We start from the raw sequence: 25,937 nt of genomic DNA, 5'->3' as shown, positions 1-25,937 counted from the left end.
AAACCATAGCGACCAAAGTAAAACTTTTGGCTATGAGTAACGCGTCGGAAGACCATCCGAAAATAGCCCACCTCAAATACAATTTTAATAATACGTGTATCACTTCTCGTGACGTAAACGAAGCGATTAGTTAACAAAAACAAAGATAACAGATAACAAATAGTAAAGTCAGATAAATAATAATAATAAAGTAACGTTAAAGTCATCCAAGTAAAGTCAAAAATATTGACGTCAAACAAAGGAAGATAAAAACAAGCGTCACAAATCATTCAAGAGCCGAATTATCAGCAGAGAATCAGACTGCCGAAAATGAAGAAAATTTATTTTTCTTCTTTATTCCGTAAAAATATAACGATTATAATGTTTAACAACTAACTCTATCGACCAAATTAAACTAATCGCTTGGATGCACATTGTCAGACGTTAATGGCTGTAGCCTTTGTTAAACCATTCATGATAATTTAACAACCAGTACAACCCAAATTGATGTATATATCGGTTCAATAATAACCTACTAATTAAGTTAAGGTGTAAGCTACCTAAGAATATTTAAAAAAAAATTAATATAGTTAAGTTTGTTAGGCAAATTCTTTGCTGTGAAAGAAGATTTATTTCAAAACGACGAATGATTATAAATAATTATTTTTATTTTATTTATTTCTTTCTGCAAGAGGACATGAAGGTTGTACGGCTTGTTACTTCAGACTAATTTTTTTAAATGTTTTTTTAAGATTTAACAAGATGATTACAACGAGCGGAAGTTTCACATGAGATACACAGTGTAATATATTAAAAAATATATATCGAAGAAAAAATTTGCTAGGGTTAAATTAAATATTTTTTTAACTTGTTTCATCGGAATGTCTTTTTTTAAAAAAAAGGACACCGAGAATATAAATTCCGTATTTATAAAGAAATAGAGAAAAAACAAATTTGGAAGGAAGGAATTAAAACGGAACACTGAATCGAAAGAAAGAAATAAAATAAGAAAAACTTGAATTAAGCAATTTACAAATATGGAAACAGGGATTTTGAAGATGTCAACAGTTAAAAAAACAAGTCCATAAATAAATAAATATATATATATATATATAGATTAATAAATATTTAATTAAACAAGTATAACATAATGCGTATGAAATTATTTTTTATTTAAAGGAACAACTAAAACATATTAAAATCAATTTATAAATTTAAGTTAAAATATGGAAGCCGTAATTTTTAAAACAATAAATTATTCCAGATTTAAAATGTATTTATATTCTAAAAGATGGAATTTCAATGTTATGAAATAAAGAATATTAAAATATAGCAATCAAGCTTTTATTTCCTACATATTTCCTTTTACATAAACAACTTTCATACGTTGTTAAAATTCTTAAACATATTTCATTAAAAAGAAACTTATAAAGAACCTATACAAAGTCTTCAAGATAACTGAATTCGTATAGTAACCAAGCCGATAACATACCAAAGGTCCTTGATCGGGCTTGACTCATTTAATCAATCTCTAGTCATCTACAAAATTCATTCGTAACATAAAGTATACGTATAAATTATTAAATCAAAATGAAAACCAAATAGTCAAATTATTTTTGAACAATTGATTTACGGGCAGATATTTAAAAACTAAAATATAATTAATAAATAGTAATAAAAAAAAAAATATTTTCTTCAATTCATCGATCTATGATATAATTTTATACGAGCGAAATTTTTGTGTTCGACAACCAGTATATTCACAATCAACTTCGTAAGTGGAACTATAAGTAAATCGTTTGATAAGAAGCACATGAATAAAGGGTTCTTAAGGAACTCCCATAATAAGTAATTCATAATAATGTTTATTAGTAAGCAGTAATCATAAAGTCCATTAGTAGAAGATATTTATTCCAACACTTCATAGTCCATAAAACCAAAAATCTTAATAAATAAAAAAAAACAAAAAAAAATAAATAGTCAAACTAAAGAAAAATAAAGAAATAAAGTGCACAAGAATAATATCACTAAATCTGGCGTTGTCATTTATCAAACTGTCACTCAGTAGCCCCTAAATCAAGCACGTGGAGACGTTTCAACCTTAAGACGTCCCTGCTGTTATCAATAAGATCAAGTCTCGCTCCCGCGAGGCTAAGCCCGGGTCTTTGTTAACGGCAAGGATAGCAGTGTCATCGGCAAATGTGGCGACGATGCAATCCTCCACCGCTGGAAGGTCTACTGTGAATATGGAATACAACATAGAATCTAGTACAGAGCCCTGAGGGATACTTGACCTAAAATCACAGAATTTCGATAACTATCATTACATCTTACTTGAGAGAAATGTCCCTCAAGATGCAGAATTTTCTTTCCTCCAGAGATCCGTTGATGACCTTGACGACCCTATGGGATTGTTCGATGGTGGAGTGGTCGTACCTGAAACCAAACTGGTGGTCCGGAAACTGGTGGTGAGGCCTAGCTGGCCTCAGCCTGCGAAGTAACAGATTTTCAAATAATTTAGATGCGGCCGGTAAGAGGCTAATAGGATTGTAAGAAGAGTAACCTCCAGTGCAGGCTTCCCTGGTTTCAAGATCATTACCATCTGTGATACTTCTTTTCGGTGGAAGAAAGATGTCCGCTGTACAGCGTTAAAGATATCCTTAAAATATGTGATGTCTTTAAGGGATAGATGACAAGCATTTTGTGCGTCATTAAGTCAAAATCCGGGGGCTTTCATTAGTCTCCTTCCCTGATCGATAAATTTCAGTAACTCCCTTGTTATGATCGGCCTAATCGGAAAGCTGACTGACGTTGGGTTCTCTAAGAAGTCATTAATATCGTTATCACTAGGACACTCTTTATCGTGGGGTTGGAATGTTTCGCCTAAGTGTGAAGCAAATTCTTTTCTTTGTCATTCTTCACCCATGATCCAGAACGTCCCTGTAGGGCAGGAAGCGTACTTGTGGATCGTTGCAGCCCCTTCGTAGCCTTCCATAAGGTGTATTCGTCTCTAATCAGGTTAGAAAGATTTCCGATGTATTCCTTGAATGTTCATTTCTGTTAGCCTTCGACAACCTCCTAAGCCTCCGTGCATCTCTGTTAAGAAGTGTTCTATCTTCTGGCCTCCTAAATCGTTGCAAATTTCGTTTGAGACGCCAATTAGATCTTTCAGTTTTCTCGGGTAGTTATTGTCCCTGGTCGAATGTAGATCTTCAGGTGTAGATCGCCATGTCGTTTCCAACGATATGGCGATTGTATAGTCAACATCCTCAGGGGTAGCGAGCGGAAGTTGGTCAATCAGTTTCTCTTCAATCCAGTCCTGATAAGATACCCAATCTGTTTGTTTCATATGCAAAATAGGCCTCCTTTTCTTTTTCAATACCGTCGTGCTCACTGTATGAGCATAAATTATATAAGCGAAATTGAGTTAAAAAGTTAAATCAGATATTTAGCTAAATGCTAAATACATTCTTTATAATTCATTTAATTAGTTGACTTTTCTTGAGTCATTTAATTACGACCAAGCCATCCTATTATGTAGGAATAGAACGTAGAACATATATACTCGTGTATATATATACATATATATATATATATATATATATGTAATGTGTGTGTGTGAAGGGTTCAGGGAAAAAGGGATTTAGTCAATTTTTTGTTTTTATTTTAATGTATCATGAGAATCTTAAAGCTGTTCATTTATTGTAATGAAAAATGAGCTAGTTTATAATTTTTTTCATACAAATAATCAATGGAATCATTCTGAAATTAGAAGGGGATAGAAAAGTAAGTCATCCAATCAAATTTCCCTCTTAATAGAATACTTTTAATATCAGTTCTGACTGATTCCTGGTAATGTATTTGGTGAAGGGAAATACGTCTTTTTTTTTTTTGAGTAGGAGCACCATGACAATTTTTGAGAATCATTACATTATTTAATGCGATTCAATGAGCAATCAAAGGATAGTTTTATGTGTTCTATTTCTTTGCTGAATTATGATTCGATTCTTTTAGATGTTGTTTTAAGAAACAGGGACAGGAATGTTATCGTGTACTCCTGGTCATTTGCGTAACTAAATGAAAGGACAGTCAGAAAAAATAATAAATGTTATACAAAATGTTAGCATTTTTTTTTCACTTTCAGTGATTAGAAAATTCACTGGACAGGTGAAATCTGATTCATAACAGACTTCTGCGCAATCAAGTATAAGTGAAAATAAACACGTATTCCTATAGGTGGAAATAAATTAAATATGGACCTGTTGTGATAACATTGATTTTATTTTCCGAATACTGTTGTGTTTATTTTTTGATTTTTGTATTTAACGCATTAAATGATGAAAATGGATTTTTCTCGTTCTACTTTCTTGTTATTTAAATTAATACGAGATCTTACGAATAATTCGTTTTTTTTTACCTAAATAATAAAATAAATTTTAGTCAAACGCAATTAACATTAATCTAAATATTTACCGTAAAATATAAAACAGAAAACGAAAAGATTTTAATTCAAATTATGATAAAATATAAAATGTGGATTTCAAACGTACTGATACATTTCTTATTTTTGTAATTTATTAATTATATTTGTTTAAAATAAAAATAAAAAAAAATAATGAGTTTAAAGAAAATAATTTATAGGAAATTAAAATGAATAATAATCTCTGGCTAAAGATATATTAACCTTTACATCTTATATAAATTATGTATATATATATATATATATATATATACTTGAACATAGTTGCTTCTGGATTCTTAACTGGAATTCTTCAGTTCTAAGAAAAATGGTTTGATATTTATTGGAATAAATAACGTATAGAGTGAAAGATTGAATGAATTAAGCTTGTGAAGGAATCTGAGATCTTGTGTTGAATGATATAAGTTGTAGATAGCGTTAGTGTGCAACGACTAATTAAATCTCCGATTAATCACACACAAGTTCTCAGGTGATTTGTGACATTACGGCTAGCAGCTAAATGTTCTATTTAACCATCCTTGTCCTTTCTATAGTTTCCTCTTTTTCATCCGTTTAACGCCATCTATTTTCTGACTTCCTTTTATTTCTAATTCGTATATTAAAAAAAAATAAATAAATAAAAAACAGATTAATTCTATTTTATTTATTATTTTCTAACTAGTGTAACATATAACTTTGTTGATCTTTATTTATGTTTTCCTTATTTGTATCTCAAATTAGTATGGAAAATTTGTTTTATATTGTTAACAGGTAGAACAAATAAAAAAATATATATATATTAGAATCTAATTCAATCAAATTTTTAAATAAACAGTTTTTTCACAATTAACCTCAAAATTAATATATATGTATACTTTATTCATTTAGTAATTTTATCACTAAGTCATTACTTATTCGGTAATTTTATTCACTACTTTTATCGAACTAAACTCAAATGTTAAAGAAAAAAATCAATAAATGGAATCGTTCACCTATCACATTACATTTTAAATTTAACTTATATTTTTCACTTAGAATGCATAAATTATTTCTATCTATCTCTAATTCAAACGAGAGAAATTTATTTTATTAGTAATACTTATAGAAATACTTAAAAATCCTACTTTTTAAACAGCCAAAGAAATATTTCCTTACAATTTTCTTCAAATAACTTTAAAATTTCTCCGTATTATTTTCCATAATAAAAATAAACCGAATAAAACTAATTCGTTCATTATGCATGATATTTTTAAATGTTCTTTTGAAGCTTTTGAAGAAGAAAACATCAACTGAAAACTTTTTTTTAACCACATATTACAAGGTGTACTCAAACAAGTTCAATAAAATTTTCTTATATTTGTCGTTACGGCTTATTATTGAATTGTTGTAATATGACATTTAACTTGATTTTATTATTATATTTAAATAATTATAGCTAAAAAAAAAAAGATAACTGGAAAACTTAATGTAAGAAAATAATAAATATTTTCACATTTCAAGGTATTCTGAGAAAAGCTAAGACATAATAAATTCGATATCAGTCTATTTTCGTTGTTTCTCTGAATTTTATTTATAAGAACACCACCCTGGATTCTCGCCCATTCGTATTTTTCAAACGGATTGTTTTCATATGGGAGGAAACATTTTGGTGTACCGATCAACATTTTTCACAAAAATAAAAACATGTAAAATAAATATTGATAAAATAAATGAATAATATTTTAAACATATCGCAAAAAACAAGCCTAGTTTTTTGTTCTTCTTTGAGATTAAATTTTTTACTAAATTCAGGATTCTCATTTTTTGCATGTCGTTGGATGTTAATATAATGCTGGCACATAAAAAATTCAAAATTTTAGGAAAAGTAGCACCGATTTTAATTTTTTTAATTCATTTTTCCTTCAAATCTTTTTTAATGATTTTTATTTTATATATTGACATATTTATATCCATTAAAAAAAAAAGAATAAACTTTTATAAAAATAGAAATAAGTAATAATTTCTTATTTATCTAATTACATGATAAAATGTAAGCTGTAATTATTCCTTTTTTACGTAATTATCAGTATCGATAACTCAAATGATGACAATTGAAGATATATATATAGTTCTTGATTTTTATAGAAAAATAAACAAAATATCAAAAATTGAATTTATTTTTTAGACATCAATTCGCTTTTTTATATAACAACCGGGGAATAAATAAAATGTGGGGAGTGTAAAAATTTAAATTTGCTAAATCATATTTTTTAAATTATTTAAGTTAAAAGAATTCGTGTCATGAAAACAATCATTTTTTATTCCTATAATTTTCATAACTTGTTAAAAATTATTTTTTTAAAAATAAAATTAAAAATAGCTACAATTCAAATATTTATACTTCTTATTCGTTTTAAGTTTATTTCAAAATTCAACAGTGGTAGTGGTCTATATTTTATCAAACAAAACGAACTAAAAGATATTTTTCAGATTGAAAGATAGATTTCAGAAAAATACTAAGAATAATCCTTTTTTCCTTTAAAGAAATATTGAATTTTTTAAACTTATTTTTTAGAAAAAAACTATGTCTCAAACTCTTTTAGGATTTTTATGCGTATAAATAACTTGAAATACGATTGTCGCTCTCTTTGAAAGTAATGATATTTTCTATACGTTAATCCTAGTTGAACAGAACTGAAGTGTCTCTTACAGTTCTATATTTATATTTATCATTGTTTTGACTGATATGTAATACCATATTCTTACGAGGGAAGATAACGGAAAACCATTGCACCGCTCCTTTTTTCTCGTAAGTACAATTATTTGTGAATGCATGTTATTTTTTTTAAGAGAGAGGCTTACGTTAAGCTGTCTACAACCCTTGGGGTTACGGCTCCGAGTAGATTAAGTACTTATTAAAGAAGAAGATTCGTTCACAAAATTTAAATTGGTCATTAAAAAGTTTTAAACTGAAAATTTAATAAATATTTTTCAGAATGAATACCAATTATATTTTTAATAGATTATATTAATCAACCTAAGTAAAAACACGAAAATTAAGCAATATTATACAGGCCTATTTATGTAGACTGAAATGATTTATAACCGACTATTTTGAAAGGATATAAAAAAAGAAGAATTCCATTTGGTTTTTCATTAAAAGGTAGTTTTATACCGACACGTATAACTATGACCGAAGTATTTAATCAAAATTACAAACCGAAAACTAATTATTATTCGTATCGTGATAAATGTTTAGCCTAAAAGGAATATGTCATTCATTGTTATATCTGTTTATTTAATTCCGGTTATTTTATTTTTTAATTTAATTTTTTCTTTATTCGCCGTATAAATCATATTAAGTGGCGAACTGATGACAGCCACTTAATCTTCTTTACCATTAATTTACAGTACATTCTGCCGGTGAATAAAATAACAATTTGTCCACCAAAAAGCTACGTATTTATTTTTAAAGAGATAATCACTTCCGGTTATTTTTTTTTGTAATAATAAAAATCTGATCGATAACAATTCAATTTAAAGGGCGGGGAGTTATTGTTTAGTATACGCGAAAAAAAAACTAATGCAACCTGCGTTTAGTAAAATATTAATGAACACAATAAAAAAAAAATCATAATCGTTATAGTTTAAAAATTATAATTTATCTAATTTATTTTTCGAGTGCGTAAACATTTTTAGCTTTTTTGTAGGCTTTTTCCCTGTCGAGGAATCAGTCCTGAACTACTTACCTAGATTCAAAGAAATTAACTTACCTAGAAATTTACTCAACTAGATTCAAAGAATTAATTGGTTTTTGGTCCTGGTTAGACGTACTCAAAGATTAACGTTAGTGCCGTAACTGTAATGTTGTAAACGAACAGAGTCACACTACTATTTTCAAAAATAAGGACATCGCATGCCTGGCTTAAAAAAATTTGTATCGAGTACGGGAAAAGTATCGGGTGTAGTTTCCCTTTGCCGTCTTCTCTAAACCGAATATATCAGTTAGCCTAGCACTCCAAAATTTAAATTTCGGAGATGCTTAAGATAAATCAGTATCTTAAGTAATCCTTTTACACGATTGACTGTACAGTGACATCATTACTTTCAGAAAAATAATGCTGAGTGGTTCCTCATGAACCTCGTGTACGTTACATGTTTACTGCGGTAAAATAAAAAAAATGGTTTGTGGAAAACGATGTAATATATATAAAGCAAAAATTAATTTAACTCTTATTTGAGAAATAATATATATTAATTGCACTCCATTTGATAAGAAAAAGTGTATCTAACATAAAAATTCATACGTTAATAATTTTTGGTTTTCTTATAGCATTAATATTATTTCAGTAAAAATATTAAAAAAAACTTCTTTTTTTTTGAGATTCCGAACATCAACTTATTATTAGTCCAATGGAAATTTTTAGCGTATGAAAAATACGCTATTCGAAAATTAACCAGGATTCGAAATCCGGGACCCGCGGTTGAACGGTAGCGACGCTATCCCTCCGGCACGGAGATCGGCATCGGAGAAAAATATTTCTCTCCATAAATTTTTAAATATTTGGGTCCAAGAAGTTTTTTTGGTATTTAAAAATTTATTCAGGTTATTATTATTCTACTTATATCAAAACAAAACGCTTGTAATCGCAGCATTCTTATTACCACATAACAAATTTTTATTAAAAAAATGTATTTCTTTTTTTTTAAGTTAATTATGTTAATAAACCATTCATTACTTTTTAAAATTAAATTAACTGTGAAATACACAAATTACTTTTAAAGGAGGTAGTTTCAAGCACCGCGCTATAACTTCAACAAAAAGTATGAAATATTTCATAATAGTTAATAAAATTCTATAACAAGTTGATAAAACAAAGAAAATAAACGCTTAGATGCGGTCACACTAAATTATCTTTAAAAAAAATTTAATTGTAATAACACAACATTAAAATATATTAAACGATTCATTAAATTACGGACAAAGATTAATATCTTGGAAGGTGACGAGTAAATTTAAGCGGCCGCCAATCTGTTTCCCGCCGCTGAAGATGGCTGGCTGATGGGTGGGCTTGACAACACTCAAAAGGCCGAGTTGTTCGCTGAGCACTTAGGGAACGTGTTTAGGCTTCATCAGATCCGCGTTGGTATCGAGGAGGAAGTTAGCGAGTTCTTAACTAGCCCGATTTTTTTGTGTCTCCCTTTTAAGTCATCTCGAAGGTGGAGGTAGAACAAGAGGTAAAGAGGATGGGGTGCGTATGGAAGGCTACAGGATTTGACTGCATAAAATACTATCCAAGATCTTTAAGAAGCTGTTCCTGCGTAGATTGTGGTCAATGTTAGAAATTGAAGGAGTGATACCCGACCATCAATTTGACTTTAGGGGTGTTCACTCGACTGTGGAACAAGACAATAGAATTACAAATGTCATCGTCAGATGTGTGGAAAAAAATATATTATTCGGCGGCCTTTTTGGACATAGAGCAAGCGTTTGACAAACTTTGGATACCGGGTTTTCTTTTCAAATTAAAATCGTGCCTACCACAACCGTTCATTTTAATTCCGCAGCTATCTACACGGTCGCTTCTCGCACGTTTATTACAATCAAGAGATGTTTGTGTTTATCGATAACAACTCGGGGGTTTTGCAGGGCTCAGCTCTGGGGCTGGTTCTGTTTCTGATCTACACTTCTGATCTGCCTTCTCCAGTCAATTTCACGGGTTGCGTCGAATGCGGATGACATGGCGATCTTGGCGGTTGATGATAGCCCTGATACTGCCTGGTGCCTACTGCCTATTTGACTATTTTTTCTACTTCCCTGCCTATTGCTTTATTGGGGAATTTCTCTGCCCCCAAAGAAATTACAATCTACAATGGATGCTTACATGGAAGGTAAAGGGTTAACAACGTTCACGATGAGAAGGGAAGATTGCCCTGCGTTTCGTTTAAACGATGTCAGGATATCTCAAGTCAGTACAATACGGTATCTGGGCTTTAACCTTGATCGCCGTTTGACGTGAAGGGATCATGTTTGGAAGAAGAAGAGGTTGCTTGACATTAAGGGTAAGAAGATGTGCTGGGTGCTGGTTAAGAGATCTCAACTTTCTTTGTCCGATAAGGTTCTGCTTTCTTGAAACCGATATGGACGTACGGGATTGAACTCTGGGGAACGGCCAGTATTAACAACATGGAGATCATTCAACGGTTTCAAAACACACTTCTACGCCGTGGTTCACGAGGAATGCTGACATCCACGATTACGTAGGCATTCCATACATTCGAGTGGAAGTTGATCGTCTACTTTCAAGGTATGTGTTCAGGTTGGATAAGCATATTAATCATCTCTATTTGAATCTGCTAGACAACACTGAGGATGTTAGAAGGCTAAAAAGGATCCATGTGCTTGACCTTGTTGATGGCCCGTTATGAGGATCCGGTTTAGCGACTTGGTGTTCACGTTTATTGTTTCTTGGCTGTTTCAAAGTTATCGTTTCATTTACTGTTCTACTTAAAGTTATTTATTTTGCTGCTTTAATATTAATGTTGGCTAGACATTCAAAGGGACTTTCAAGTGTTATATTATTTCTGTTAGACTACTGTTATTGTATTACTTGAGGATTATCATTGGGTGGTCCTCTTTCAAGGGATGATCAGTCATACGACTTGCTTATAGCTTCATTGTAGAAGGTTTCAGAATTTCGTGTTTCTTCAAAATAAAATATAAATATATTTAAGTTATATCGCTATGTTGAAAACTATAAAAATGAAATTAAAAAAAATATTAGTTTTTGGTATCGATTTTACAAAAAAAAATTAAATTATGATTTTTTTTTTAAAGTTCTTAATTTTACAGTGATTTCTGTAGTAAGAGAGAAAATAAAATAAAATAGGAAAAATTTAGACCGTAAATTAGAAGAAATGACACAAAAGAGAACAATGTTTATGTGTCAATATTATTAGTTTCTTTGTTTGATGACGAAAAATAACAGCACAATTATCTAATATAAACTGGCTGTTACCGGATATAGCTGTTATGTTTTCGCCTGCTGATTCGTGACATATATAATGACATATATTACATACTTTCAAGTACAAATGCATATATTTATTTATCGTTTTATATTAATTATCCCGGTTTTCCTTAAAATTGTAATGGATATAAAACATCCGAGGTAATATTAACACCAATCAGACTTCTGGTATTGATTTTCATTATTGGTTTGCATATGTAAAATTTAATAATTGCCCTTATTCTTTATTGCATTGGAATAATTTTTGAATTGTCTTTATTTTTTTAATAACTTGATTACCTAGCGTTATACTGCTCTAAGTACTAAACCAGACCGGTCTAATAATTTTAATCAAATTACCTTTTTTTAACCTTATCTTAATATAACGCAGATATGCAAACTAATTTGTTTATATCTCTAAATTTTGGTCCTCAAGGTTTTGCTATCTGAATGAGGTGGCTGTTAAAATAATATTGAAAATTTTTCTCAATCGGTTAATCGTAAGTACATATTCTTCTGGTATTTTACAAGGAATTTATCTTCAGCGTTTTTTCTGAGTCTGAGATTCCTGAAGATTCTAATATTTACCCACCTTTATTCAATATAATAATAAAACACACGTACGATCGATTTATTAGTGCATATGCTGATGATATCACGATTTTAAAAACGATTGAAAATAATTGCATCTCGACCTTTCATCCGATAGATCCGGATTCAAATCACGGTCAGGCGGGGTTTTTTTTTCATACGCTACAAAATTTTCATTCCGTATTCCCACGGAAAAGTTTCCAGCTCATATAGTGTGTTATTCATTAAGCAAAAAGAAAAAACCTTTGTTTTAGTAATATTTGAATATGGTAACGTAATACAGTATTGAAAATAAACTTAGTTTTAATACTGAAAATGGTTTTATTATGAGGTATTCAATAAATACTTTTCAAATTACATTTGACTCTTTCTCTCTGTGTGCGCCCGCGTGCGCGTGAGTTCGCACGCGTGTGTAGAGCTTGAAATATTGATTTTTAAAAAAATCTTTTGCAGTTATTAAACTGTACCTATGAGAAACGTTTTTGTAAATTATTACACACATTCTGAACTCCGTAATTTATTTTTGTTTTTGTATTCGAATAGCGGTTTTCTTTTATAATGTAATTTTTACGATGTTTATAAATATAAATTTTGTTATCTTTCATTTGTTTTCATTGCTATAATTATTTGTAAGAATTCAGTTTTGTCTTTGTTGCACGGCAATTGGGCGTGTGCTAGAAATGTTGCGTGTAAATAAACGATTCAATTATTTAGCTCTCGCTGGGGAGATAAGAGTGAAAGTGAGGTTTGTCACCTTTTTGTGCATCATTTCCATTTTGGTATGCTGATATAAAAATCTATGCTCTATTCTTCGAAAAAGGCAACGGAACATGATTTTACACCTAATCTTTCTCAATAAATGTGGTGTGAGATTTTTATTGTTTTTGTGAATGACCTTGCAATTTTGAGAGGAACTCGAGTCTTGTATTAGGTCATCGATACTAGTAAATACAGTTGTTTTGACCGAAACGTTTACCGAATTAGTAATCGAGTCGATACTCATTTAAATTTTCTTCAATACAACGAAATAGTTGGTGTCAAAATACATACAAGGTGAGAACCATGTAGCGGTTTTGTAACCGACTCGGTAGATAGAGAAGATGACTCCCGAATCGGCTACCAGCACTTAAAGTGATTCGTGGTTGTATTGTTTAAGGTTTTATCTGTCAGAACTATCAAAAATAGCAGTTTTTTTTTTTTTTTTGGTATATTTTTTACATTTTATTATTTTTCGTTAAATCTTTTATGTAAATTTTTTAACTGAAGTGGATGTATTTTTTTATATTCTTTGTTTTCTACAAGGACCTCATCATTTCTTGTCCGGTCTGAAATTCCTGAAGATTCTAATTTTTGCCCGTTTCCATTTAATCTAACGGTAGGTACTCGTGTATATGCTGATGATATCACAATTTTAAGAAAGTTGAAACTAATTGCGACTGAGACTTTCATCCGGAAATTTCGGGTTCAAATTCCGGTCACGCGAAGTATTTTGTATACACTATAAATTTTCATTTCGCAATCCCACACAAAAGATTTGAGTTCATATTTTGAATTATTAAACAAGCAAAAAAAAAAATACCTTTGATTTAAGAATATTTGAATATAATAGTGGAATACAGTATTGATAGATAATAAACTTAGTTTTAATAGTTAAAAGTGTTTTATTATGAGGTATTCAATAACCTATGTAAATTTCAGTAGCTAAATCGCATGCGGTTGTGTGTGTGTGCGCGTGTCTTTTATTAATAAACAGTAAATAAAATCATTAGAAGAATGTATAAAACTAATAATAGTGGTTTCAGAAGTATTTTTCTACTGTTTAGTCATGCATTTTTATATTTTTCTCAAACTTCAAGACGTTTCCTTCCTTCACCTCCAGACCAGTATTGTAACGCGACACGTTAAATTTAATTACACACGATAAATGTTTATCACCGAACGATTACATAAACGGTTCGATGAAAGTAGCTTGTATGACTACGGCCTTAGATCACCTAAAAGAGTTGCGTTATGACATTCAATATTAAAAAAAATTGTCACTTATTTAGATAAAAAGTTAAAAAATTTTCGAGGTATAATTAAGCCCACATTTATTTGTAACTTTATACGTATATCATTTAATGTGAAGTTCAGTATATTTTTGAGTAAAACGCACCACTTATTCGTGTTTTTCAATTAATTGATTAATTTAATGAAATTTATCGATCCACTCAGCTTTTCCCGCGTACTGATTTTCCGAGAACTAAACTGTGCAGCATATCTTTGATACGATATGATGTTATCTGATATAGCAATGTACCATATAGTACCATATAAAAAATAATAAATTATATTCTGGAATAATTGATAAATCATCATGAATCCTCTGGCCTACGGTGTATAAATCCCTCAGCAGAACCGGTATTCGCAGCAACAGAGTTAAGAATTAAAAGATATTAGATATTATTATTTTTACTATAATTTACTAATTTTTGTAGAAGGAATAACTGTGAAACGCGCGAAAAGTGACTATTTCTTAATGGAGTTACAACAGAGTTTCAATGAAATAATCACCGTTATTCTATTAAATTACGAAATAAAATTTTTAATATCACGGTTGTGTGCGTAAGTGTATGTTTATTAAGTGTTGGATCATTACCATTATAGCAGATTTGTTTCTAATGAATCCCATTGAGAATTTCAAACAGGCGTAATCATTATCGCTTTTAACCAATAAAACAGAAGCTAACTATCTATTAAAGAAAATAATATCCTATATAATTTTATAGACAACTAATTAGAAAAACAACTTATTTATTATAGATCTATTAGAGTAATAAAATTTGATTACTTTTAATATGTACACTACACTAATATATATACTTTACTAAAAATAAAAAATAATAATAATAATGTATACATAATTCATAAGTATTCTTATGTTTATGAAAATTTTATGTAAATATTTTATATATTTGTAAATAAAATTTTAAAATAAAACAGAAGTGTAATTTAGAAATAGTTAAATACACATATACATATAATTAAGCCTTTGCGCAGAGGTAATAACAGTATAAATAAAACTACACTATAAAATGGTTTTACGTATTTTTTTATATTTACTGTTTTTGTAAATAATTTTTTTCATATAACTAAAAAGCTTATTATAATGAAGCTCCTCCCAACAAACCTGTTTGCATTCAATCCAAAAGTCATACATATTACAAAAAATCACTTCATTTTAAAAAATCCTGTAATAATTTATATTCTTTTATATATATATATATATAAAATAAGAAAAAGCGAATTTTATACACAATTAGTTCTACTATGAAGAAATTCAAGTAGTATAAATACGTATTTCTTTGTAAAGAAATGAAATCAGGAAGTTCTTTTAATCCTGTTTTGAGCGTTCTTTTATTATTTAATGAGAATTAAAAAAAAAACGTGTTGGTCAATCCTAAACGGGGATCGATTGTAATATTTATTAAAAACGTAATGTTTATCGGTTAAAAAAACTCAATCAGATTTTATTTCTTAACCGACATTTATCGATAGCACGGTAAGTAAATGTGTTAAAACCGGTACAGTATTTACCAGTATTTTAGCAGCAGATATTTGAATTTTAGCAAAAACAAAAATGAAAATTAGATCCTTCAATTCAAAATGAACGTCCAGCAAGTATTCCATTAAAATTTGACAAATCTTTTAGCATTATGAGTACATTTGTTCACGCTTGTTGTGATGTACATATAACAATCTATTACTCATACAGAAGTGTGTAGAAGTGAAATAGACGTACTTTTAACACAGTCTACTAGTTACTACATTTTTTTTTGTAAGATACTGTACTTGGTTGGCATGCGTACTATTGGCCATCACAATATGCCGGTCATATTCAAGTTGAGCTATCTTAACTAATTTATTTTAAATTTTATTATAATTCTTAAAGTTTTAACCTATATCATTATCTAGGTGCTTTGTAAAGCCTAATTAGCAGTAGAGAGGTGTTTTCAGATTTCAATTAGCAGAATTATTACCTAAGTCTAAGTCTTTTTCTATTCCAAATGCAAATTAATTTTTGTTTTATTAACCGCATAAAAGTAATATAGTTTTACAATTTAATTCTATTAATCCGAATACAAAGACGATTTGGATTACTGAATAATTAAAATTAGTGAATATTACATTTTAAATAACTTTGTAATAAAAAAGAATTTAATAACATTAAATTAACAAATAAATTGTCTTTTCTTCATAGAAATAAGAATCTGTGGTTTCTTTGTAAAGTTTTTTCTTTCTTTTATAAAAATGCAGTTTTATAACTTGTTTTCGTAATTACTATTGTAGCAAAACCTTATAATGCGCTCTTTTTGTGTTTTGTTAATTTTTTTTTTACTTATATGCTCAATTATAAGATAATATTGTTTAAATAAAAACAATAAACTCCTAATACAAGTCAGCTAGATTTCTATGGAAGTATAATGGAACAGATTAAAGTGGATTAAATTAAGAACAATAATGAACGAGCGGAAAAAAGCATACGATACCGTCGACAGAGAAACATAACTACAAACAATGAAAGAATACGAGGTAGATAACAAAACAACCAAACTCACACGGCCAACCCTCACAAACACATTAAAAATTAAATTCAGACGACGTCTAAGCGTCCCCTTTGAAATTAAAATAGGATTAAAATGAGGAGGCGGACTGTCTCCCCTGCTTTTGAACCTCATCCTGGATAAAAGGACCTTCTGAGAAAAAATATTAAAGGTATAAGGAAGGATACGGACAAAAAACAGGAGAACTCAAGTCAGACATCTCGCTTTTTCGGATCACCTGGCTTGGCCAGGAAGAAGCGATTAAACAGACGGAGGATCTAAGCCGAGACAGCAAGCCTACAGATACCCTTTGATATCTGTCATCAAAAACTTCTCAAAAAAGAAAATTAGCACAGGATTTGGAAATCTTAAAGCGGTGTCTAGTTTCAAATTTCTAGGCGAAACGATAAAAAAAAACAGTACGGGTAGAGCAGAAGTAGAAGAGAGAAAAATACAAATCTGAAAAATTAAGTTTCCTGACCAAATATATCTACAGTGAAAGGAAGGGGTCTCTCAAAATCGATTAAACTCGAACATTACGTCACAGTGATGGGCCAGCGGTAATGGACGGAAGTGAAACGTCACATCTTACCGACCTGAACCGTTAAAGAGAATAGAGAGAACTATGAGAAAAACCCTATGCCCCAAGAAAACGATAGAATGATACAGATTGAAATCTAACCGAGTACTGTATGAAGAAATAGACAGTTTCGAAAAAACAACAGGAAGAAGACTGAGATCCTGGGCCATGTGTACACAGAATGGACGAATAGAGACTAAATAAAAATATGTTCAATAAACTTTGGGAACAAAAGAGCAGCTTCGGATACCTACAACAAACAAAGAAACAATTTCAAAACCTAGAAATCCAAAAAAAAGAAAATGAAAAACCGAAAGCCATTCGTTCAAAAAACACGCAAAGTTTTGAAACTCTGAGCAAGGAAAAAAAATCACACCGAAATAAAATGAGGAAAAGAGAGAAAGAGCAATCACACGAAAAGAATGAAAGAATATTGGAAGAAAAGAAACAAAAATAAATTCTATTTACGTGGTCCATAGTTACATGGTCCTAACCGCAAAAAAGTCGAGCGGAAAAAACACTCTCTAAAGATACTAAAAAAAAAAAACCAAGAAATAGAAACGAAAGAAAATATAATACTACAACCGCTTCAGCGGGAGTGACAAAGAAGACAACTATCTCAATACTGTTTTACCTTGAGTAAACTGGATCAAATTCGCGATAACATGATAAGAAGTTTCCAGCGATAATTCCCAAAACTTACTCACTAATATTACAATAGTACGTAGCGTAGTGGAAAGTAGTACATATACTAAGTAATTATAAAGAAACTTTAACACCTAATAGTAGAAAAAAAAGCGAAAATGAAATAAGTCAAAAATAGCAACAAAAAAAAACACGATGAAACAATGAGAAGAAAAGAAGAAAAGAAAATATTATGCAATAAATTTGAAAATAAAAATCGAAGAGATAATACGCAGAACTCACTCAAAATGTAAGTTGAGTTACATTTTAAACAATCAGTCACTAAGGTTCAGAACGTGTAGCCGTTCTTCTTACGTCATTCTCGTTGTCTAGGAGGTTCAAGTCTTAGTGTTGTCCTGGTTTTTAAGTCGCAGTTCGTACTTTGAACTGAAATGATGTATTTTCTTCCGGTCGTATCGTAAACCTGAATATTCATGTATTTTTTTTATAAATTGCACATTTTCTGCTCCTATTCTGATTAATGAAAGAATCAGATTATTAGAGGTTCATATTAACGAAGAAATTGCGCTGTACTTCTACGCGTTGTATTATCCACGTTTATAGTCGGAAGAATTTAATTTATTATTATTATTATTGTTATTATTATTACTGATGTGTTTTCCCATTTCAACATTGGCCATCCTTTGCTACAGTGTCTTTCAAATGTTTATTATAATTTTAAGTGTAGACTTATTGACATACATTACTGTTCCCATTTTCTGACCTTTCTTTTCTGAACATATTTCTAAAGAAAAAATTTCCGATTGTTTTATTTGTAATACTATCTAAGGAGAAAAAAACCATGCATATCTTTTAGATTTCCTTTTTATAAAATATAAATTATCAAGTATGTAAATTTAAAATAAAAATTGAAATAAAATTTTTATATATTTGTATTCTATTATCGTTTTATGATTTGTATTTTTTTTATGCAGAATGCTGAAAGAACATCAAGACGATTCTAGAAGTCCTGGCCCAACGCCTGGTGCAGGTATCGGTATAGGAGGTGTTCACGTAGTATGCGCTGCTTGCCATCAGAAAATTACAGATCGTTTTTACTTATTAGCGGTTGACAGACAATGGCATCTTGGTTGTTTGCAATGCTGCGAGTGCAAATTGCCGTTAGATACTGAATTGACTTGTTTTGCCCGACACGGTAACATTTATTGCAAGGAAGATTATTACAGGTATGTCGATATTTATTTTTAATTAAATTATAAATTCGTTCGTTCGTGCTTAAATTTTTCATTAATTTATTCAATCGTGATTAAAACTTCGTAATTAAATTTCATTAATTTATAATTATTTATATGCAATTCATCATACGCATTATGGTATGCTATTCCGCATTGTCGTATATTACGGCAAGTTGGTAAAAATATTAATGAAAAATAACTAATTGGTCGAACCGAGAAAAAATACTTTTTGATCGATACTGACCCATTAAAGTTAGAATCAGAATTGTTTAGAATGGTTAAAATATAAAATTATTTTTTTAAATTATATCTTTTTTATCTGCATAATTAAAATATTTACATAATATTTTTAATTTGTAAAAATGCTAATGCACTTTAAGATTTGTACAATTACTTTAAGAAGTACATCCTTTAAGGAAAATTGAGCCTATAACTTGTTATGTTCTCCTTTAATACCTACCAAGTTATAGGCTCAATCTTCCTTAAAGGATATCCTCACCGTTAAAACAATTGAAATGTCAATGATTCAAGCAAAATTTTGAAGGTTTCTTTCTCTAAAATATCATAAAACCTTCGCTAAACAACATGAAATGATAACATTTAAAAAATATTAATCGTGTTGTAATAGTAATTTAAAAAAATATTTATTTAAAATTCACTTTAAAAATTGCGTTAGAAATTTTAATTTTTTAATGATTTTTAGAAGCAAATTACGCTCGTAAATAATCTTATAGTCGTTAGAAGACCTTTACTTATCCCAACGAAGTGAATGTGATCGTCAGTTTGTATTTTTGTGAGGAATGTATGAATACACACGTTTTCTGATTTTTATAAAATTTCACAGTAAAATTTCTTATTAGTACGTGGAACGATAGATGTAAATAAATTTCACAATAAATAAATAGTCTAGCAGTAATGTAATATAAGATCAATAAAATTATATGGTACTGAAACGCTACACCTAACCGTCAAGAAAAATTACTTAAGATCGAAAGAACGTAACTTATGAAAATCCATTGTCCAAAGGTAACAGACTGAAATCTAACAAAATCAGGAAGACCTAGAAACAGCGATAAAGAAAAGAAGATTTAATAATTACTTGAAGCATATGATTTGAATGGACCAGGTCAGATTAAATAAATCTTCGACGAGCTGTGGAATGTGAAAATTCAATAAAATTACCCGAAACTGATAGAAGAGGACCCCCAAAGGATAGGTTTGAAAGATAACTTCCGAAGAATATTTACAATTTAAAAATTCTTGCGGCAGAAAAAGAAAGAACAGGAAGAAAATGGACAGATTAGCAAAAAAGCAGGTATGCCGAAATAAAATGAGAAACACGGAATAATAGAAAAGAAACTAAAAAGAAGTCATGTTTGCGGGGTCCTAATATGGTGTTTTCATATAAAAAAAAATTACTAGCTGATTAAATCCTAGAAGGAAAATACAGTTATTTATAAAAATTATGTTTTTCATTTACTGCTGTTATTCACCACTAATATTTTTCCAGCATCAATTAGAAAATATTTTGTGGTTGTTAGATTTTAAATAAAATTTAAAGATAGAATTAAAATTACAGAGGGTTTTTTTTACCCTCTCATTCGCTGATTTGACCGTTGACTGAGATGGTAATATCATAAAGAATGTTTTAAATTCATATTTTTAAAAACTAAGAATAAATATAATAATAATTAAATAAATATTTATAAATTCTAAATAAATAAAATAATAAAATAACACGACACAAAACATTTTGACACGAAAACCTATAGATTTATTATTTAGTATTATATTTTTTTTTTTTATTTTAAAACTCATCTGCTCAGAAAATTTCGATTTTAAATAAATTGGAGAAGAATTTTTAAATAGGTCGGTAATTATTAAAAACGGCAGTGGAAGCACACTAAACCTCTTTTCTTACTTCAAAGTATTGAGTAACATAAGAACAACTGTAATTTAGATTTCTACAGGAGGAATTAAAATTTTTAAGTGACTTTTTTAAAATAAAAAGTCACTTAATATTTGGCTAATAGCTTTGTTTTTACGTTAAGTTAAATCCTATTTTAAAGTTACGTTGAATTAAATGTAGAGGACAAGCGAGTTGGCAATGTGTTAAAAAGAAGCAAACATTTACTGCTTGACATATAGATCTAAATCACATTTGAATCAAAAATTAATTTTTTGAAGTTCTTTATTCCGCAATATTAGAAAGAAAGTCTTAATCAGTCACGTCAAATTAATTTTATTCCATAAAAAAAAATTCTTAAAAAGAAGTTGTAAAAAATTTGTAAAAAATACATACTTATACTTTTTATAACAGCATTACAATTAAACGAAAATACCTTGCCAAATAAAACAAAACAAAGCTACAACCTACGTGAAATTTTAAGCACGTTATCTTTCAGTTAAACTTTAAAGGATAGAAAATTTGGGATGATTGCCAGTTAAGATATATTTAGTATACTTTTCGGTTACAAAATACTTTACACGGGTGGACAACTTTAAACAATGCTATTTGTTTAACTTTAGAAGATTAACGATCGTGAACGGTACATACCGTGGATCGATGCACTGAAACGGATAAGATTACTCGTGACTACTCTTTTTTCCAGATACAACAACATATGAACAACATATTATTTGTCAAATAAAATTAATCGTTTCGTCCTCTTAAAATAAATATGCGTACACATACATAAATTTACAGGTACACAACGATACAAACAAAAAAACAAAGTCAATCTTTGTTACCAAAATCAACGAATGCCGTGAGTGTTAAGTTTTAACCTTTTCACAAAAAAAAAAAAAATGTATAAGTGACTTGTTTCCTAAGAAATATTATTTTTATCTAAAACAAATATAAATTTGTATTCATCGTACACAATTCTTTACCGCGTAGGATCTATTCGACTTTCTTTAAGTAGATTTTCTTACAAAAATATTGAACATTAATTTAATTATTTAAGCCTAAAATAGTACCCTAATTTTTGTTTTAATTTTTTTCAAAATATCATTATTAACGTAAAAATATTATAAATATATAGTTAATAGTCTTTGTTTTTTATTTTTATTTCTTATTAGGTCTTAGGGATACAAATAAACTGAAAAAAAAATGTTTAGAAGGGCATTCATTTACGATGGGATAGTAAAGTTTAAAAAAATATAAAAGTATTTAAAACTAAATAAATAATGAAAACAGTAATAATAAAATTTGCAATAGGAAACAAAAATTTGAACCTTTTCAGTTTAATTCTCCAACACGTAATTAACTTAAAGAGACGATCAGATACTGTACTTAAATATTTATGTAAGAAGGCAAAATGAGAAATGAATAACTTGAATTGTTGAAACGCAAATATACATTGCCTCGTTATAAAAAAACAGCTGAATTACTACTATAAATTTATAATACATTTTTTAAATTTCACAATCTATTATATTAAATAATTAAGGAACGAAAAGAGTGACTTCCGTATCCACCGTTAGGCGTTCTTCAGAGGATGAGATTAATGATTTGTAGCGTGTGTGAAAATGCCATGCCTGACCGGGAAATTAAATATTGTAATAATTAAAGTAAACGTTATAAGCTGACTTAACAGTTTAATTTTTATTAGGGTTGCAAATTATTATTAGTTATTGTGTATTATTATTATTATTATTATAATACTTATTAATAGTTATTTATTATTGTGAAAACTGTTATTGAACGATTAATAACAACACTAAGCGTTTAAAGATTGTTATTGGATGTAATTCCGAAGGCAATACGAAACAAAAAAAGTTAACCCCAGGGCATTGCTGCTATCACCAACGGGAGTGACTTCTATTGAGTTCAGGCTGTAAATTTCCTTACACTCCATTACCAGAGGGTTACACTTGGTCATTTTATCTGCTTCAGCCTAATTAATATTGTGATAAGACAAGCGAGTGACTTAAATGAGAAGAGCAGTATTTTCTCTAATGCTCTTGAGAACCATGTCTGGCCTACTCGCAGCAATAAACCCGTAGCATATACGGGGAGATCACAATTCAGTCTATAATGCTTATTTTCCAACACAGATCTGGCCTTATATTCACAATAAGGACACTGCTTCCTGTGATCTACGAGTTTTAATTTCAACGCCAACAATTTTCACTGATGAATAATTTTCACTGTAAGATCGTGACGATGCAGATATTCCGTGTTAGCCACACTGGAGCACCCAGATTTCAAATGATCAATTGTCTCTGACGATTGGTGGCACATCCTGCACTCATCATTGATGTCCAGATTTTCTATGAATTTCTTGTAATTCGTCGCAACGACCTGGTCGTGGATGGCATGGATAAACCCTTCAGTTTCTCCAAATAGAAACCCACCCCTCAGCCAACGCGTAGATGCGTCCTTATCAGCATTTTCGAGAAAATTGGGAACTCTACCGTGGAGTGCACTAGACTTCCATGCTTGGATCCTATCACTGGTTTTAATGACACTTGGGTAGTAATTGTCATCATTCAGCTTTAGAGGTGAGTAACCCTTGTCAGATTCAACTATTGCTTTGTGCAACGATGATGTTTCAGATCGGAGAAAAAATATCTCTTCACTAAAGCAATTTATCTGTTACAAAGTTACTTCAGGTCGAGGAGGCCTCTATCACCTTTTTTCCGAGAGATGAACCAACGTTCCACTGCGGATTTAGAGCGATGCATTTTGTATTTTGTCAATGTTGTGCGTACCAAGATGTTCAGGTCTTCAAAATTTGTTTGGTAACAACGAAAAACTCTAAACGAGTATGTGAGAACTGGCACACACCAATAGTTAATGGTTTGAATTTGTTTTTTTTTTGTTGAATTCTGTCTCCAAGTTTCTGCGGAGTCTGAATCATGGTTTCAAATTCCACAGAATCCTGAAGATTATTATTTTTTAATAATAATATTATCATTATTACACGTTATAACATTTCGTCTGCTCAGCAGTTAATACAAACTCGGGTAAAACTTGCATGTCAAGATTATATTTTCCAAAGAGCAAGTTATTTTATTACTGAAAAATTTATGATTACTTTTTGACGATAAAATGTATTTAAAATCCTCATTTAAATCAAAGAAAACCCATAAATTCGCGAACTGTTTTGCACTGCATATGTTTACTATTATACGCATCTGCATAGATTTCTTTAGCGCTCTTCCGGTAATTCCAGGATCATTAATCCTTCCAAAAGGTCTTTAGGTATGAATTTTGTGCTGTACATCAGTAGCGCTACATTCACGGATGACGTATTCCGTAAGCGTTATTATTATTATTATTATTATTATTATTATTATTATTATTATTCAATTAGTATTGGTTTTTGTACAATATATTAAGGTTTAAACTCTTCTGTGCACTTTCTCCCTGTTTAGATCATCCCAGCTTTCTAGAATTTTACTTTCAGTGATTGGTTATAAATACCTGTTAGAGAAGATTTTTTATGGCCTCTAAATAAAAACTTATTATTATTATTAGAGGCCGTAAAAAATTATTATTATATAATTATCGGAGAAATGATCCCAACCTGTTCTAGCAAATAACTGCAAACGAAAGTTTTACTTCGTGATTTGGTTCCGATTAGCACAAGTTGAAATCTATATTATTTTTTTCAGAACCATATTTTTTATTAATGCATAAAAAAATAATAGTAACTTCGAATCTTCTGAACTACTTAAAAATTCTAAACAGAATTTTTTTTTATCAAGTACAATCAGTTATAACGCTTTTATGACGCAATCTTGAAGCCTTATAAATACTTCCGTAATGGTAACAATATTATAAATATCTTTTAGTGAATATCATTTGACTTCATATTAATGATATGATATTATACCGTGTTAATGATTTTACCACCTAATATGGCAAATGATATTAATTATAACATTTGAGTACAAATGAATACGAATATATCATTTGTATCGACGAAAGCACGGTAAACTTAAAATAAATTTTTCTTTTTTTTGCAGTTACAGTTGGGTTGAGCTACCATTCAAATGTTTTTATGATCTATTGAAATACTGCCTTCTGTTAAAAGAAAAAATATTTTCAAAACAAAAAAGTCAATAAAAATATAAACGAATGAAAAAACAAAGATTTTCTTCCAATCTGTCATTAAAATAACAAACAGTTAGGTTTGTATACGGTATTTCTGCGTAACATAAGCTACATATGTATATAAACGCATAGGATTTACACGTTGTGTTCTTTTCGTAAAATATAAAACAAATATGCACCTGGGAGCGAATAATGTTTTTCAGTAAATGTTGTTTACTATTGTTGTCGAGGTATTATTATTTCAAAGGGGTGTCGAAGGAACGTAAAGAACGGCGGTAAAGGGAAAAAGAGGTACACAAAATGAATGTTTTATTATGTTTGTTGTGGGTTGTTCATTTAGTTACAGAGAGTGTGTACATATAATAATAACGTTAACGGTTTCGAACTAACCCGTGTTTGTTTGTTTCATATCATCCACTCTATAACAAATATTTACATTCGGTTTGGTCGCTACTGTACGTTTACTAAGGATATATACGGTTAGGGAAGAGAGAGACGAAGAGAAGGATAGGTAAACCGCTATGTATAACATAGTTCATGGATTTACCACCAAATAAAGGCTCCCTTTATAATAATCGACATCCATCTCTTCATAAACCGCACAGGTTAAATAAATAAATCAACAAACACTGTTACCTGCAAATTCGTACAATATATTTTAATGATTTCTTTTAATGAAATCGGTCGGCATATTCATATAACATTACGCTGTTGGATTACAAGGGTTACATATATATTTACGCCGATAAAAATCCGTAGGATGTTAAAATTAAATGTACTACAACAATTAATATAAGCTACATGTTATGTAC

At 29.7% G+C, this 25,937-nt stretch overlaps 1 protein-coding gene across 1 annotated transcript in view; it reads left to right on the top strand.

Moving 5' to 3' along the window:
- Positions 1–25,937, top strand: part of LOC142329519 (LIM/homeobox protein Lhx9-like) — a 152,544-nt gene that overhangs the window by 65,338 nt on the left and 61,269 nt on the right. Inside the window, exon 3 of the mRNA XM_075374193.1 lies at positions 18,801–19,052. Coding sequence (XP_075230308.1) covers positions 18,801–19,052 — 252 coding nt within the window. The remainder of the gene's footprint in view (positions 1–18,800; positions 19,053–25,937) is intronic.

This window comes from Lycorma delicatula, chromosome 8 (genome assembly GCF_047948215.1).
Source record: "Lycorma delicatula isolate Av1 chromosome 8, ASM4794821v1, whole genome shotgun sequence".
In the NCBI taxonomy this organism is placed as follows: Eukaryota; Metazoa; Arthropoda; class Insecta; order Hemiptera; family Fulgoridae; genus Lycorma; species Lycorma delicatula.
Note: the sequence above shows the minus strand (reverse complement) of the source record. Positions and strands in the feature narration are given on the sequence as shown.